General features: G+C 53.6%; 1 protein-coding gene across 2 annotated transcripts in view; it reads right to left on the minus strand.

Annotated features, from left to right (window-relative positions):
- Window positions 1–12879, minus strand: part of KSR1 (kinase suppressor of ras 1) — a 164191-nt gene that overhangs the window by 46576 nt on the left and 104736 nt on the right. For both annotated transcript variants that reach the window (XM_066363751.1, XM_066363752.1), the window contains exon 3: window positions 4554–4701. In XM_066363751.1, the coding sequence (XP_066219848.1) occupies window positions 4554–4701 (148 nt within the window). The remainder of the gene's footprint in view (window positions 1–4553; window positions 4702–12879) is intronic.

Raw genomic sequence — 12879 nt, forward strand, 5'->3', positions numbered from 1 at the left:
GAGATGGGAAGATAGATAGAAAGGGGTGGGGGCAGGGAGCAAGGAACCCATCTACAGACCCTGTCATGGGGAAGAGGAAGATACCTCCCTCCTCATATTATCAATGAGAAAGTACAGGAAAGTGACTCAAGACAAAAGGAACATCTAACCTGGACTCCTTCCACTCTGTGCTCTGTACCCTGTCTCTCAGCATGTGAGGTTGCTGTGATTCAGGGAGGCCACGTACACTGCTGAGGTCAGACAGCTAAGCAAGAGGTGGGATGGGAACTGAGCCTGCTGTCCCGACCACAGCACTGGCCTCCTCCCACAAGGGTATCAGTTCCGAATAACCTACCATGGCACAGCCTTGGGAGGCAATGAGCTCTCCGTCATCAGAGGTAGTCAAGCCTAGCCCACAAAGCATTTGTCAGGTACGGTGGAGAGATTAGCCTTTACAATTCTTAGGTTTCTTTGTGCATTCCATCCCCTCCTCAAACGCCCTTCCTCCTACTTCCTTGCAGGCTGACTCTCTACTCATGAATCCACTTGGCAGAATGAGTTATGCCAGGGGTCCCCAAACTATGGCCCGCATGTGGCCCCCTGAGGCCGTTTATCTGGCCCCCACCGCACTTCCGGAAGGGGCACCTCTTTCATTGGTGGTCAGTGAAGTGCGGCATCGCTCACGTACAGTGCTACTTCTGGTGACACGGGATGCATGCGTCACGGCTCTGGAAGCACGTCATATCACTTGTTATGGCTAGCAGTGACAAATATGGAACTGGACATTGACCATCTCATTAGCCAAAAGCAGGCCCATAGTTCCCATTGAAATACTGGTCAGTTTGTTGATTTAAATTTACTTGTTCTTTATTTTAAATATTGTATTTGTTCCCGTTTTGTTTTTTTATTTTAAAATAAGATATGTGCAGTATGTATAGGGATTTGTTCATAGTTTTTTTATAGTCCAGCTCTCCAACGGTCTGAGGGACAGTGAACTGGCCCCTTGTGTAAAAAGTGTGGGGACCCCCAAGTTATGCAGTCTGAGTGTTCCTCGTGCTTGCTCCTTTGGAACTGCAGCCGAGACTTACACCTCCGCTTATATACTAACCTGCAGGTGGCACTGACATGTTTCTTGCTCAGGGGATAAAAGAGTGAGTTCCAGGAATCCATGGGTAATTCTACCACCAAAGGAAACAAGCCCCCAATTCTCCAGATTGCCTACTGGCTACGGCCTCTGTTTTGAGCCAGCTCAGGGAGGACAGGTGGGTCTCCCTGTGCACGCCAACACCAGTCAGTTGGCAGTGGCTCTTGAGAATGACCCTGGAGTCACTCAGTAAGAAGAGCTTGGGAATGACTAGTAATGTGTGATACGGATAATGAAGAGGGAGTATCAGCAGGCATGATATTCCTGTTTACCCGGCACTGGCAGAGAGAACCATCCTTCACTCACCTTAATATCAGAGACCACTGAGAAAGGACTTCAACATTTTCCATCATACAACAGCCTAACACTGAAAAGAGTACCTAATAGGTCACAGGCTCTGTTCTAAGCACTCAACCATAACTCATTTCATCCTCACGACCTTATGAAAGAGGTGGTTACTACTTCCATTTTACAGGTGAGGAAACTGAGGCACAGTAGGGTGAAATAACCGACCCAGCTCCTGCAGGTTGTAAATGGCTGAGCTCGCTGCAGCTAGGCTGCTCTCCCCAAGCCCGGCTGGGTGCAAGACTCTGCCTGCAGGATCCAAGAGACAGGGCCATCACTGGTACCGCCCAGTCCAGCAGGTGCCCTTGAAGTGTGGCCACCAGTGGGCAGACCTGTTGGGGGGGGTGTACCCAGGACCCTTTGGGGACGCTGGGACACCCTAGGCTGAGACTGAATGTTAAGAAGGACCTGGACAAGACCTCCTCCAGGGAATAAAGAAAAAAGCACCCTCTGGGGAAGAACCCTGAGTTCCAAGCTCAGCTCTGCTCCGTGCAGGTGTGGGAACCCAGACGACTTGCCCAACGTGTCTGATGCTCTAGCTACTCAAGACGCTTACTGCCTGTTGGGCAGATAAAATATATTATGCTCACCTTGTTAAAGACAGCGCTGCCCACGAGGAGGCCATCGCCCAGGTGATATTAATGTGTGTCTCTGGGGGCAGGTAGAATCCTTGTAGCCTGGGGCTTGGTTTTGGGATTAGGCCTTTCCCACCCGTTTTGATGTGGGGTGGTACAATCCAATCATGCCTCAGAGAAGTGTCTGTATTAGAGACTTCCCTGTTTTGTATATCGGATTAAAGGTTTGGATTTCTACACTATAAAATGGGGGCAGAACGGTAGGTAGCTTGCTCTCTTGGTTCCTGGGATGATTAGCATGAGAGAGCAGAGGGAGCAGAGCAGAGAGCAGAAAGAGGCCATGTGGCCAGGAGAAGCAGCCAAGATGGCGGAGTATTGAGTGAGAGGCCAGTTTGTGCAGTTTGACGCTGGAGAAGGAAGGAGATGGGGAACAGTGGTGAATAAGTCTGGTAAGCTAGAAACCTTTGATTCTAGGAAACTTGGATAAGTCAGTAGCTTTGTGAGCACTGAATGTGAGTGGGTTTTGGAGCCCAGTGTGTGTTTTTACTTGCCCGCCAGGTACAAGCTAGAATTAAAGATGACAGCCCATCAGTTCTTGGCTCCGTTGTTTCTTTACCGACTGTCCGAATCCAATGCGAACCTGCAAGGGCTGGGCTGCTGTGATAGTGGTGCTGGCCCAGACTACTGGCTTTACACTGCCACTTCCTAAAAGGGTGTTGCCACATGTGTGTCAAGTGCCTGGCTTAATAAATTAGTGCTGAATAAGTTAGTGAGTTCCTATCTTGGCATCAAGGACGGGCAGAGAGCAGCCTTCCTAACAGAAATGGGCCACACTCACTTGACAGCTGGCTCCTCCACAGTTCTTTACGATTCAGGCATACAGAGGGAGGGCTGACAAGTTACCCCAGATTCCAGCTTGGGTGGCAAGTGCCTTCCAATTTCTACAACATGGGAACAAACCCACCATCATCAAAGACCGAGGCTTAAATCCCCTCTCTGCTACCAATTGCTAGGTGTCCTTGGCCTCCCCTCTTCGGGCTCAATCTCCTCCTCTGTAAAGTACAGGGACCAGAAAACTGACCACATCTCTGTCAGGTTTGTTTTTTGGCACCTGCCAGGAGGCCTGGCATGCCGAGGTTTTCTGAACTGAGTGAAGCTCTCCACAGCGCCCCATGTTCAGAGGAGGACTTGGTACGATGGGGCTGGGGAAGAAATTAAGTTCAACCTTCCCTGAGAAAAAAATTAAGCAGAATACAAACCTCAGAGCCTTCCTTAAGCCTCAGGCAGCCAGAGATAAGACAAGTGGCTCAGACAATTAAAAAACAGGGCTAATTCCGCTCATTAGGCTCATTTCAAAGCCTTATCTGTGTGGTTGGTAGTGGGAGCATTAAGTCAGGGTATATGAAGCTGTTTCCAAGGCAAGATTTAGAAAGCCAGCAAATAATTCCCCAGGAACTCTTCAAATGCCAGGATTATAGCCTTTGCCCGGGGCAGCCATGAACATACTCAGGGCTGAAACCCCACACAAGCTCTCAAATCCTGCTTGGCTCCGGCTGAGCCTACATCGGTGTGTGCCTCTGAGCGAGCACACAGCCCGCCAGCAGATGAGGGCAGGAGAAGGGGGGAGTGGGGATGAGCTGGGGTGGGTGGGGAGAGCTGCTGGAGGACTCCCAGAGCCTAACAAATGCTCTCCAAAGAGGGGATGTCATACTGGGCCCGCCCAGCAGACCTGCCGGGGTTTCTCCACAAAGGGGATGTCATACTGGGCCCGCCTAGCAGACCTGCCGGGGTTTCTCCAAAGAGGGGGTGTCATACTGGGCCCACCCAGCAGACCTGCCCGGGGTTTCTCCAAAGAGGGGGTGTCATACTGGGCCCGCCCAGCAGACCTGCCCGGGGTTTCTCCAAAGAGGGGGTGTCATACTGGGCCCGCCCAGCAGACCTGCCCGGGGTTTCTCCACAGAGGGGATGTCATACTGGGCCCGCCCAGCAGACCTGCCCGGGGTCTCTCCAAAGAGGGGGTGTCATACTGGGCCCGCCCAGCAGACCTGCCCGGGGTCTCTCCAAAGAGGGGATGTCATACTGGGCCCGCCCAGCAGACCTGCCCGGGGTCTCTCCAAAGAGGGGGTGTCATACTGGGCCCGCCCAGCAGACCTGCCCGGGGTTTCTCCAAAGAGGGGATGTCATACTGGGCCCGCCCAGCAGACCTGCCCGGGGTTTCTGACTACAGCTAAAGCTCTCCCCGGTTGGGTCGTACTGGCCACACCAGCCTAGGTCGGAGCCCTCCGCCTCGGGAGAGCCTGTCTCAGATCACGTCCATCACACACTTTCTGGATGTCTACACTAGCCTTTCCAAGCAGCCCAGAAACCCTGGGCCACACCCGCCCCGTCATCTGCCTCAGCAGAGGCCGCGGCCCAGGGACCCAGGCTGGGCCTGGGGAGAGCAGGCGGGCGTCCAGACCAAGGTGGAGGGACAGGGAGCCGACGGGGCCGGGGAGGCAGGCCCTACCTACCCAGGCCTGTCACCTTCCGCAGGCAGGTGAGGGCGTACTGCAGGTGGCCGCACTCCTCCGCGCTGGCCCCGCAGCGCCGCAGCCTCTCCTTCGCCTTGGCCTCGTTCATGTCCAGCAGGGCATCCAGCGTGAGCTCGCGGAGGATCTCCTGAGGAAGCAAGAGGGACAGGCAGAGGGCCCGTGAGCACCCGCGCGGCCCCGAGGCCCTCCTCGTTCTCCCCGCTCCCCTCGGCCGGCCGCTGCTGAGTGGCAGGGGCCAGCTGGTGGGCCGGCCTCCCACCGGACCCGAGGCCGCCACTTGTCTGAGGACGCAGGCAGCCGGCTCTCGCCACAACGCCCCGCGCTCAGGGAGACGGCAGCTGAAGTCCAGAGGCCTAGGCTTGGGGGGCGGGGGCGAAACCTGAAAAGTTTCATCAGGACCTGTCACCCCTCTTGTTTCTTTTTATTCCTGTGGCCAGAAAAATGATGAATCACGACTGTCTAGAAAGACAGGCACCTGGGATAAAGATAGCCCTTTACAGATCTGCTGCCCTGGATCCGAACCAGACAAGGCTTCAGAGTACACTGCCCCAGCGAGTGGAGGCTCAGCAGGCGCCGTGTGGGCACTCACCACCCTGCTTTGTTTCATTCTCTGTCAAGGCCTTTCCAGGGTTCGAGGCAGCAGGGAGGAAGTGAGAGATCTGAAGTGTGACCAGGACACGGTGCAGACTTGGGTGCTGGAGGGACACAGGAGAAGGAACGTGGGCGGCCTCTAGGGAAGAGACCCTCCTCACCTCAGAGACCAGCAAGGAGAGGGCACCTCAGACCTGTGGCACCCGGAGCAGGACTCTGCCAACCACCTGGATGCCCCTGGGCGTGCCTCTTCCCCAAAGCTTCCAGGTAAGAGGCAAGGCTGGCTGTCACCTCAGCTTCTGCTTGGTGAGACCCTAGGCAGGCACCGGCTGAGCCCGCCTGGACCCCTCCATCTGGTCCTCTTCCTTCAGCACCGGGAGCTAACAAGTGGGGGTGTTCAAAGCCGCTGAGTTTGCGGTGACTGGTTACGCAGCAGCAGAAAACTAATACAAAGAGTATTTGAACCAAGGCCTAACCAAGGTTAGGGTTAGGGTTAGGGTTAGCACTTCGAAGCTTGTGCTCTTTGCCCTCATCACGGAGGGAAGAAACCCCTCTGGTTCTAATTACTTTGAGCCACATGCGACACCCAGCTTGGAGCAGACGCACAGAACCGTGGGACGTGTCCCCGGCCTCAAGTGGCCTGCAGGGTGACTGCCATGAAAACAGTCGCTGCAGTGCAGTGAGATACGGCCGAGCACAGAGAAAGCTCAAGGGTCACAGGATCAGTGGTAAGATCTGTCGTTTTGCTGCTTTGGTCCTTTTCTAGATTTTCCAGATTTCCTATAACAGAGAAGGCAGACACTCCCATTAAACGATTCATATAGAGCTCACCGTTCCTGAGAATCCGAGTTTCATTGATTTTAGCAAGCTGTGTCTAATTTTATTTTAAAAGAGTCATGTTATTGTCAGTCTATCCAATCTGTTGTAAATCTTAGGCTTAAGTGTCAAAACCGAACCTGATGGAAATACTGGCTATAAGTTATTGGGGCGAGAAGAGTGTGGGGGCTCTCTGTGCTGCCTGGGGGTGGGGGCCCCAGCTGAGGCCTGGTGTGTGGCCTCTGGGGTGTGGCCATGTCCTGACGTCCCCACCTTTGTGTCTTGCCTGTCCATTCTCTAGTCAAGGACAATAATCTTGTAGCTGTTTAGAATGATTCACACCAATAATTAGAAACAAGCACACAAGTAAAAGTACCAAGAAGCTCTTCACTCTTTGGACAAACCCATGGTTGTCAGAAATCCTTCCAGAAGATAAAACTAGACAGAGCGTCACAGGACAATGGTAAGAACAGCACAGAAAAGGGGCCAATTAGATAATGGTCCCGGGGCAGAAACTTTTGTTCATCAGCGTATTTATTTTCCTTTATTGTGATATCTTTTCCCCTCATTTTACTATGAAAAGCAAGTTGGCAATATTGTCAGGAGACAAACAAGTGACAGTGATGCTGACCTTTACACAAGTGCAGAAACAACCCTCCACCTCTCCCCGACATTCAGTTCTCCTGCCTTTCCCTGAGGTTGTGATGACTCAGCAGGTTCCCAAGAGAAGAATCCTGTATCTGCCTGATTTTTTACGGGGGGGTGGGGGTGGGGAGGAGGCAATGACATGGAAACCAACAAGCCTAGAAACCCAATCTAACTAAAACGCAATAGGGACTGTTCCTCTCTTCCCCGCGCACACCAAGTTTCTGTTTTTCAAACATAATAACTACATTTATGATTACAGACTATTTACCAGTACAGTATGCCCAGTACTCCATATACTATCTGCATTCAAAAGAATTCAGCACAAGAGGCTGTTAAGCCCATTTTATTGAGGCTCAGAGACCTCACACAAGGCTACTCAATAAATGGCAGGGCCAGAGCTAAAACCCAAGTATGCCATTTCCAAACTCCTGCAATTACTCCAATCCAGGGATCCACTTAAACTAGAGCTGCCCTGGCCTCTCCCAGGGGAAGCATCGCCCTGGAGTGTGAAGTCTATAAGTCCACCAGCGAAAGCAGAGTGCTCAGCACACCGCTGTCACCCTGATTTCTGACTGTCCCTTCCACTCTCTTATCTCTCCTCACTGCAGGGTTGGACCACTGAGCTGGGGAGAGGGCCCACTACTTTCTACCTAAAAGCAGTAGTCAGTGAAGCTATTAGGCCACTCAGCAGTGAGGGTCTCAAACACAGCCTCGGGGCCAGACCCTTGGAAGACATGAGATCCGAGGGGATGAGGCCCCCTGGATCTATCTTTAATGGAAACATGTATTAGAAACACTTCTCTTGCCTCGACTGGACAACAAATCCAGGAGCAGCGAGGGCGACGCTAAGCAGAAACTCACCCTCTGCCTTCAGAGTTGGGGTAAGAGGGGTGACTATGGGAGGGGTGCCAGTTTTCCTGGTTTTAAAGAAATCTGAATTTTTATTTTAAAATAAAAATGCTACATGGTAGCAAATCCACGCAGACCAAACAATTGTATTATTGGTTACATGGTGCCCCCAGAGCCCCGAATACAGACCCTATATGAAGAATCTGACTTCCAAAGCCGTCTTTCTGTAGGCCAGTGGGGAAGGATGGTGGCCCAGCAGCAAGTGCCCTTGGCAACATACCACAGGGTGGCCAGGCCTTCTCAGTAAGGTCCCCACCCTGGCTTGAGGACCCAGACATAGAAACAAAGGGCCCAGCCTTCCAAATCCTATGAGTGGCTTTGGACCCGAAGTTATTTCAATCAAGAGGGCAGAGAGCATGAGGCAGGCATGCTGGAACCAGCAGCCCCTGCTTTTGCCTGGGCCTCCAGCTAGACAACAGTTAGGCTGGGCTCGTGGCTGTGCAGGCCTCCGGAGCAGCCCCGCTCTCCTTCCTACCACGACTCAAGCAATGCCCCTCAGCAACTTGGCACCCCCAAACCTCACACATGGATGAGACTTGCCCACCCACGGTGTTAGGCAAAGCCAAGTCTGAGTTAGAAAGTTATTTCAAACCCGAGTAATTCACATACAAATTCTCTGGATAATCTCTCTACCTAAAGCAAGTCAGGCAATCAGTATAACCACCTGCTAAAGGTGAACTCACAGGTAGCTCTGAAACCCTCTCAGGTCTGCAGGCCTCAAGAGAGCCTCCACCTCCTGCAGGCACACGGGACATGCCAACTGGTCTCAAAGCGAGGGCCCATACCCTGGAGTTCCAGGAAGGGGTGAAGGCAAAGAGTCTGCATACTTCGAGGAGAATCACTGCCCACCCCACTCCCAGTTCCGTGTCAAGAAGAAATTATGAACTAGAAACCAAGAAGGAGGGCCCAGCTGCCCAGCCCATTTGGGGAGCTACCCTAGCTCCTGGGGGCCTCGGGTGAGCACGCGGGACAGAACAAGAGCTCCAGGGGACACTGGCTCTGGCCTCTGCCGTCCTCTCAAGACTGTCTATTCTCCCATGAGTGACAAGTCCTTTTTTCTGATAAAAATTAGATAGCAGGGTCAGTTGAGCACTGAAGTCACCCCCAGCCTGTGACAATTAAATTGCTGGTTCTGTTCTCCACAGAAGAATGTGGGGTAGGCTGTCCCCTCCCCTCCATAGCTGGCGATGGCTGGTGTCACAGGCCAGGCGGGGTATCAAATGGTATCCTGGGACTTACCGGCAGCCACGGGGCTGCCTGGGGTCTATACTTAGAAACCTGTGCCGGATTGCAGCGAGAGCCCTCTGCACTCGCTGTGGTCAGTCAGGGGGACAGTGGAGGTGCCAGAGGTACTTCAAAGCCTGTGTATGAGCCACGTGACAGCTTAAGCCGGCATTCAGGTGAATGCCGGGTCGAAGAAAGACCAAGAAGCAAACCCGAACTTCGTGTATGTTTAACGTTCTAGGCTGGATCAGTAAAGGCAGTAACCGTCCCAACCAGTGCTGCCAGCATTCAAGGTCCATCAGCAGAAGGGATTTCTGCACTGTGTGGGCAAAGGCCTCCTCCAGCTTCTCTGGCTGGGGGTTAATTAAAGGGCCAGGATCCTTCACCACAGATGCTTCTCTGGGAACCGGTCACATCAGAGGCCAGGAGTAGACTCCCAGAACCCTGTGGATGTTTTTATGTAAAACCCCGCACATCCCTCTGAGGCCAGAGCCCAAGGGGGTTGGGAAAGGACAAAGAGAAAAGCAGGGAGGCCTGACCTGTGGTGGTGCAGTGGATAAAGCATCGACCTGGAATGCTGAGGTTGCCAGTTTGAAACCCTGGGCTTGGCTGGTCAAGGCACATATGAGAGTTGATGCTTACTGCTCCCACTGCCCTCCCCCCATCTCTCTCTCTGTCTCTCCTCTCTAAAGTGAATAAATAAAAAAATTTAAAAAAAAAAAAAAAGAGAGAAAAGCAGGGAGCTTTCTATGGCAGCCCAGGCTGGGAGTCTATGTGCCTACAGTTAGCAAGATGGTCTACCCTTCCTGCTCCCCACTCCTGGGGCTGAAGGAGAGGGAGGGGTGGGACTTGGATAATGGTTGGCTGTTCTGGGAAGCACAGCAGAGGCTGAGGTGCTGAGGGCCTAGGTCAGGCGGCCTCCTGGGCTTCTCTATGGAGATCAGCAGGCAGCCTGGGGACACTGGCTTTGCTGGTAAATGGGTCTGCACCCCACCTCTTTATAACCCCAGCCCCGGGAAACGAGGGAAAGACCTTCCTGGGAAAAACCAGCCACTTCCGCTTCCGGGAGGCCTCCTCTCCACAGCTCCCACACGGCCAGCACAGTGAAGGAAGGGTCGATTTGGTCCTTGGAACCTCCTTGACTCTGGGCCAGTCCCTGCTCCTCTCTGGGCTTTGATTTCATCATCTATAAAACGAGTGGGTCTGGCTAGATCAGATCTGTGGCTCTCCACTCTGGTGGCACCTGGAATTACATGAAGGGCTTTAAAAAAATCCTGCTGCCTGTGCCCCACCTCAAACCAATCAAATCAGAATTTTTGGGGGTGCCCACCACAAGGCCAGGTAGGCTGCTGGGTCTTAAGTCTGGCCAATTAACCCAGTTCAGAGGGTGGGTCTGACTGGGGCAGGCTGTGCTCTGGGGCTTGACTTCCTGCTAGTCCTCTAAGGAGGCTCACACCCCCTCAACTCAACCCAAGCCCAGCCCAAGCACACAGACATCCCAGGAGACTTCCCCTCTTGTACACCAGTGCCTCCCTCCCTCCTGCAAAGCAGGGTAGGCGCTCACAGAGTCAGGAGCCTAGCTGGGATCTTCTGGGAGTGGCTGTCTGGCTTATGTATTGGTATGTCTGGGCTTGAGAGCCTCAGGAAGACGGTGCAGTGGTGAGATGGGGTGTGGAGGTTGAGGGATGCAGGTTAAAGGGAGGAGATGAGGAGGGGCCTAAGAGGTGATTGACAAGCATCTATTGTGTATTTCCTGGGTGCCAGGTACTCTGCTAGATGCATATAAGATCCTGAGAATGGTGATAAAGCTCAGAGAGGGCAGGTAACTCACTTAAGGCCACACAGCCCAAATGGTGAGGCTGAGGTATGGCCATCTCTATCAAGTCCTATCTGTCCCTGCCCAAATGGATGCCCACTTCTTTGCTCTATAAAATGAGGTCATTTTCCCAGGGCAGAGCCCACCTGGCATCACAGGTGACATCTGGCTCTCCTTTTCATATCCTGCCCTACCCCACACAGCTGGGGTGAGCTCCAGCTGTGGGGTTAAAAGCAGCTGCAAGCCTCTCAGGGGGTCTCCTCTGCATTCTTTCTCAACCCCCTGGGCAGGCCTGCTGGTGCCCCCGCAGTTTCCCTCCTGCCCCCTGGCGGAGATGGGCGCCTTCTGCCTCTGCCTGAGATCAGCTCTCCGGTCCTGACAGCACCTGCTATCCCCACAGCCAGCTCCATCACCCCAGGCGGTCTTGTTGTGGCTGCCTCCTGGGCCCCATTCTTTCTCCTATAATTCCTGAGGTATCTAGTGTAGGAATTAGCAGGAATTGTTTCTCTTTACAGGCCAGAGAGTGTTTTCAGCTTTGCAGGCCATGGGGTCTCTGTCACAATCTGCCGGCAGAGCACCCAAACAGCCACAGACAGTGTATCAACAGACTGGGCGCAGCTGGGTTCCAGTAAAACTTCTAGTACTGACAATGCTGAAACTTAAATTTCACTTGATTTTCACATGTCATGAAAATCTTCTCTTTTGTTCCTTACAAGTTGAAAATGTGAAAACTGTTCTCAGTTCACAAAGCTGTACAAAAAAAAACCAGTGGTGGTCTGGATTTGGCCCAGGGGCCACAATTTGGCGACCCCTGGCTAGTGGGTCATCCAGCCACTCAACACACACATCACCTACGTTGGGCTCCATCTCCTGGTGGCCTTGGGGCTCATCGCTCCTTCCCCCCCAACCTCCCGCCGTGCTGACATGTCTTCACCCCCTCTGACTCCCAGCACACGATGAGCAGAAGGGGGACACAGAGGAAGCAGCTGCGAGGCAGGCCCACATCTGTCACCTTTCTCTGCGTCATCTACACACATTTCCAATAGTGCTGCTCCTGGCTGCTATCTGAAAATGACCGACAATTCCAGCATTGGACAGACACACACACACCAGTCTGGGGGCTACATGCTTCCCCCAATACATGCTACCCAAAATGAAGAGAGGAGCTGGGTGGGCTTCTACAGTGGGTTCTCTACACCCAGGATGTTTGATGATTGTGGGGGGAAAACCCGCTCTTGTTCACTAGACTCCACAGTAAAACTCAAGTCAAAAATGGGATACTTTAAAACAAACAAACAAAAAAGATTGGGGTGAGGGTAGCATGGGTGGAGGGTTTAGCAGCAGCCAAAGAGCAACACGAACCCTCGGGTGACGCCTGGCTTCTGGGGCACTGGCAAGTGGGAAGGTCCCTCCCTGCACCAGCAAGGCGGGGCAGAGGCCGGAGCTCAGTGAGCAGGGGGGTCAGAGCCGCCGGCCCTGCTGCACCCCCACCACGGAGTGCCCGGTTGGCGCAGCAGGTGAGAGGAAGATGAGCAGTGTGGCAGTGGGACACGGGCCAGGCCGGCAGGTGCGTGAAGGGGAGGGGTTCCAGAGGGAGGTGGGGGTCTGCTGTGCCCCAACAGGGACACTCCAGAGGGAAAGGGGGAGCTGTGAGTAACTGCCCTGGGACGGTAACCCTAAACCGGGACTGTCTCTGGCAAACAGGAGGCCTGATAATCCTGTGCAGAGGGTGCAGAGGATGGGGGTTTGGCTTGAAATGTATGTCACCCTGGGAGCCTCAGCTCTCCTGAGTGTAAAGGCACTGACAGAAAAAAACAGGGGCGCTACATGTGACCATGCCTGTGGCTGGCCGGCCCCTAACTTCTCCCTTTCCAACTCTCCCCTGTTCAAACATACCATTTAAGATACGGTTCCCAGACAAGTCAACTCGGTCTCCCTCTCCTGCCTCTTCCATGTCCGCAGAGCGAAAACTCTGAGTTTAGCAGTGAGGCCCTCCCACCAGAGAGTGAGCAGACTGGCCAACAGGCCTCAGACACAGCAACACTGCTTAGAGCAATGCCTGGCCCCAATGCTGGGGTCTGGAGGACCCCCATTGGGACCAGGAGCCAAATCACAGATTCATCCACCAAAGGGGCATGTCCTAGGGCTCAGCATGTGGTCTGTCCTTTTGGGCTGTTTGTCTCTCTAGGCTGAGGATGCACTGGGCCATAGGAAGTGGGACCAGAGCTGGAGACCCAAGACCTAGGCTGCTCCACCTGACGACAGGGACCCCCATTACTTCACAGCTAGCCCACAGGTGTC

The sequence above is a fragment of the Saccopteryx leptura genome, chromosome 2, assembly GCF_036850995.1.
Source record: "Saccopteryx leptura isolate mSacLep1 chromosome 2, mSacLep1_pri_phased_curated, whole genome shotgun sequence".
In the NCBI taxonomy this organism is placed as follows: Eukaryota; Metazoa; Chordata; class Mammalia; order Chiroptera; family Emballonuridae; genus Saccopteryx; species Saccopteryx leptura.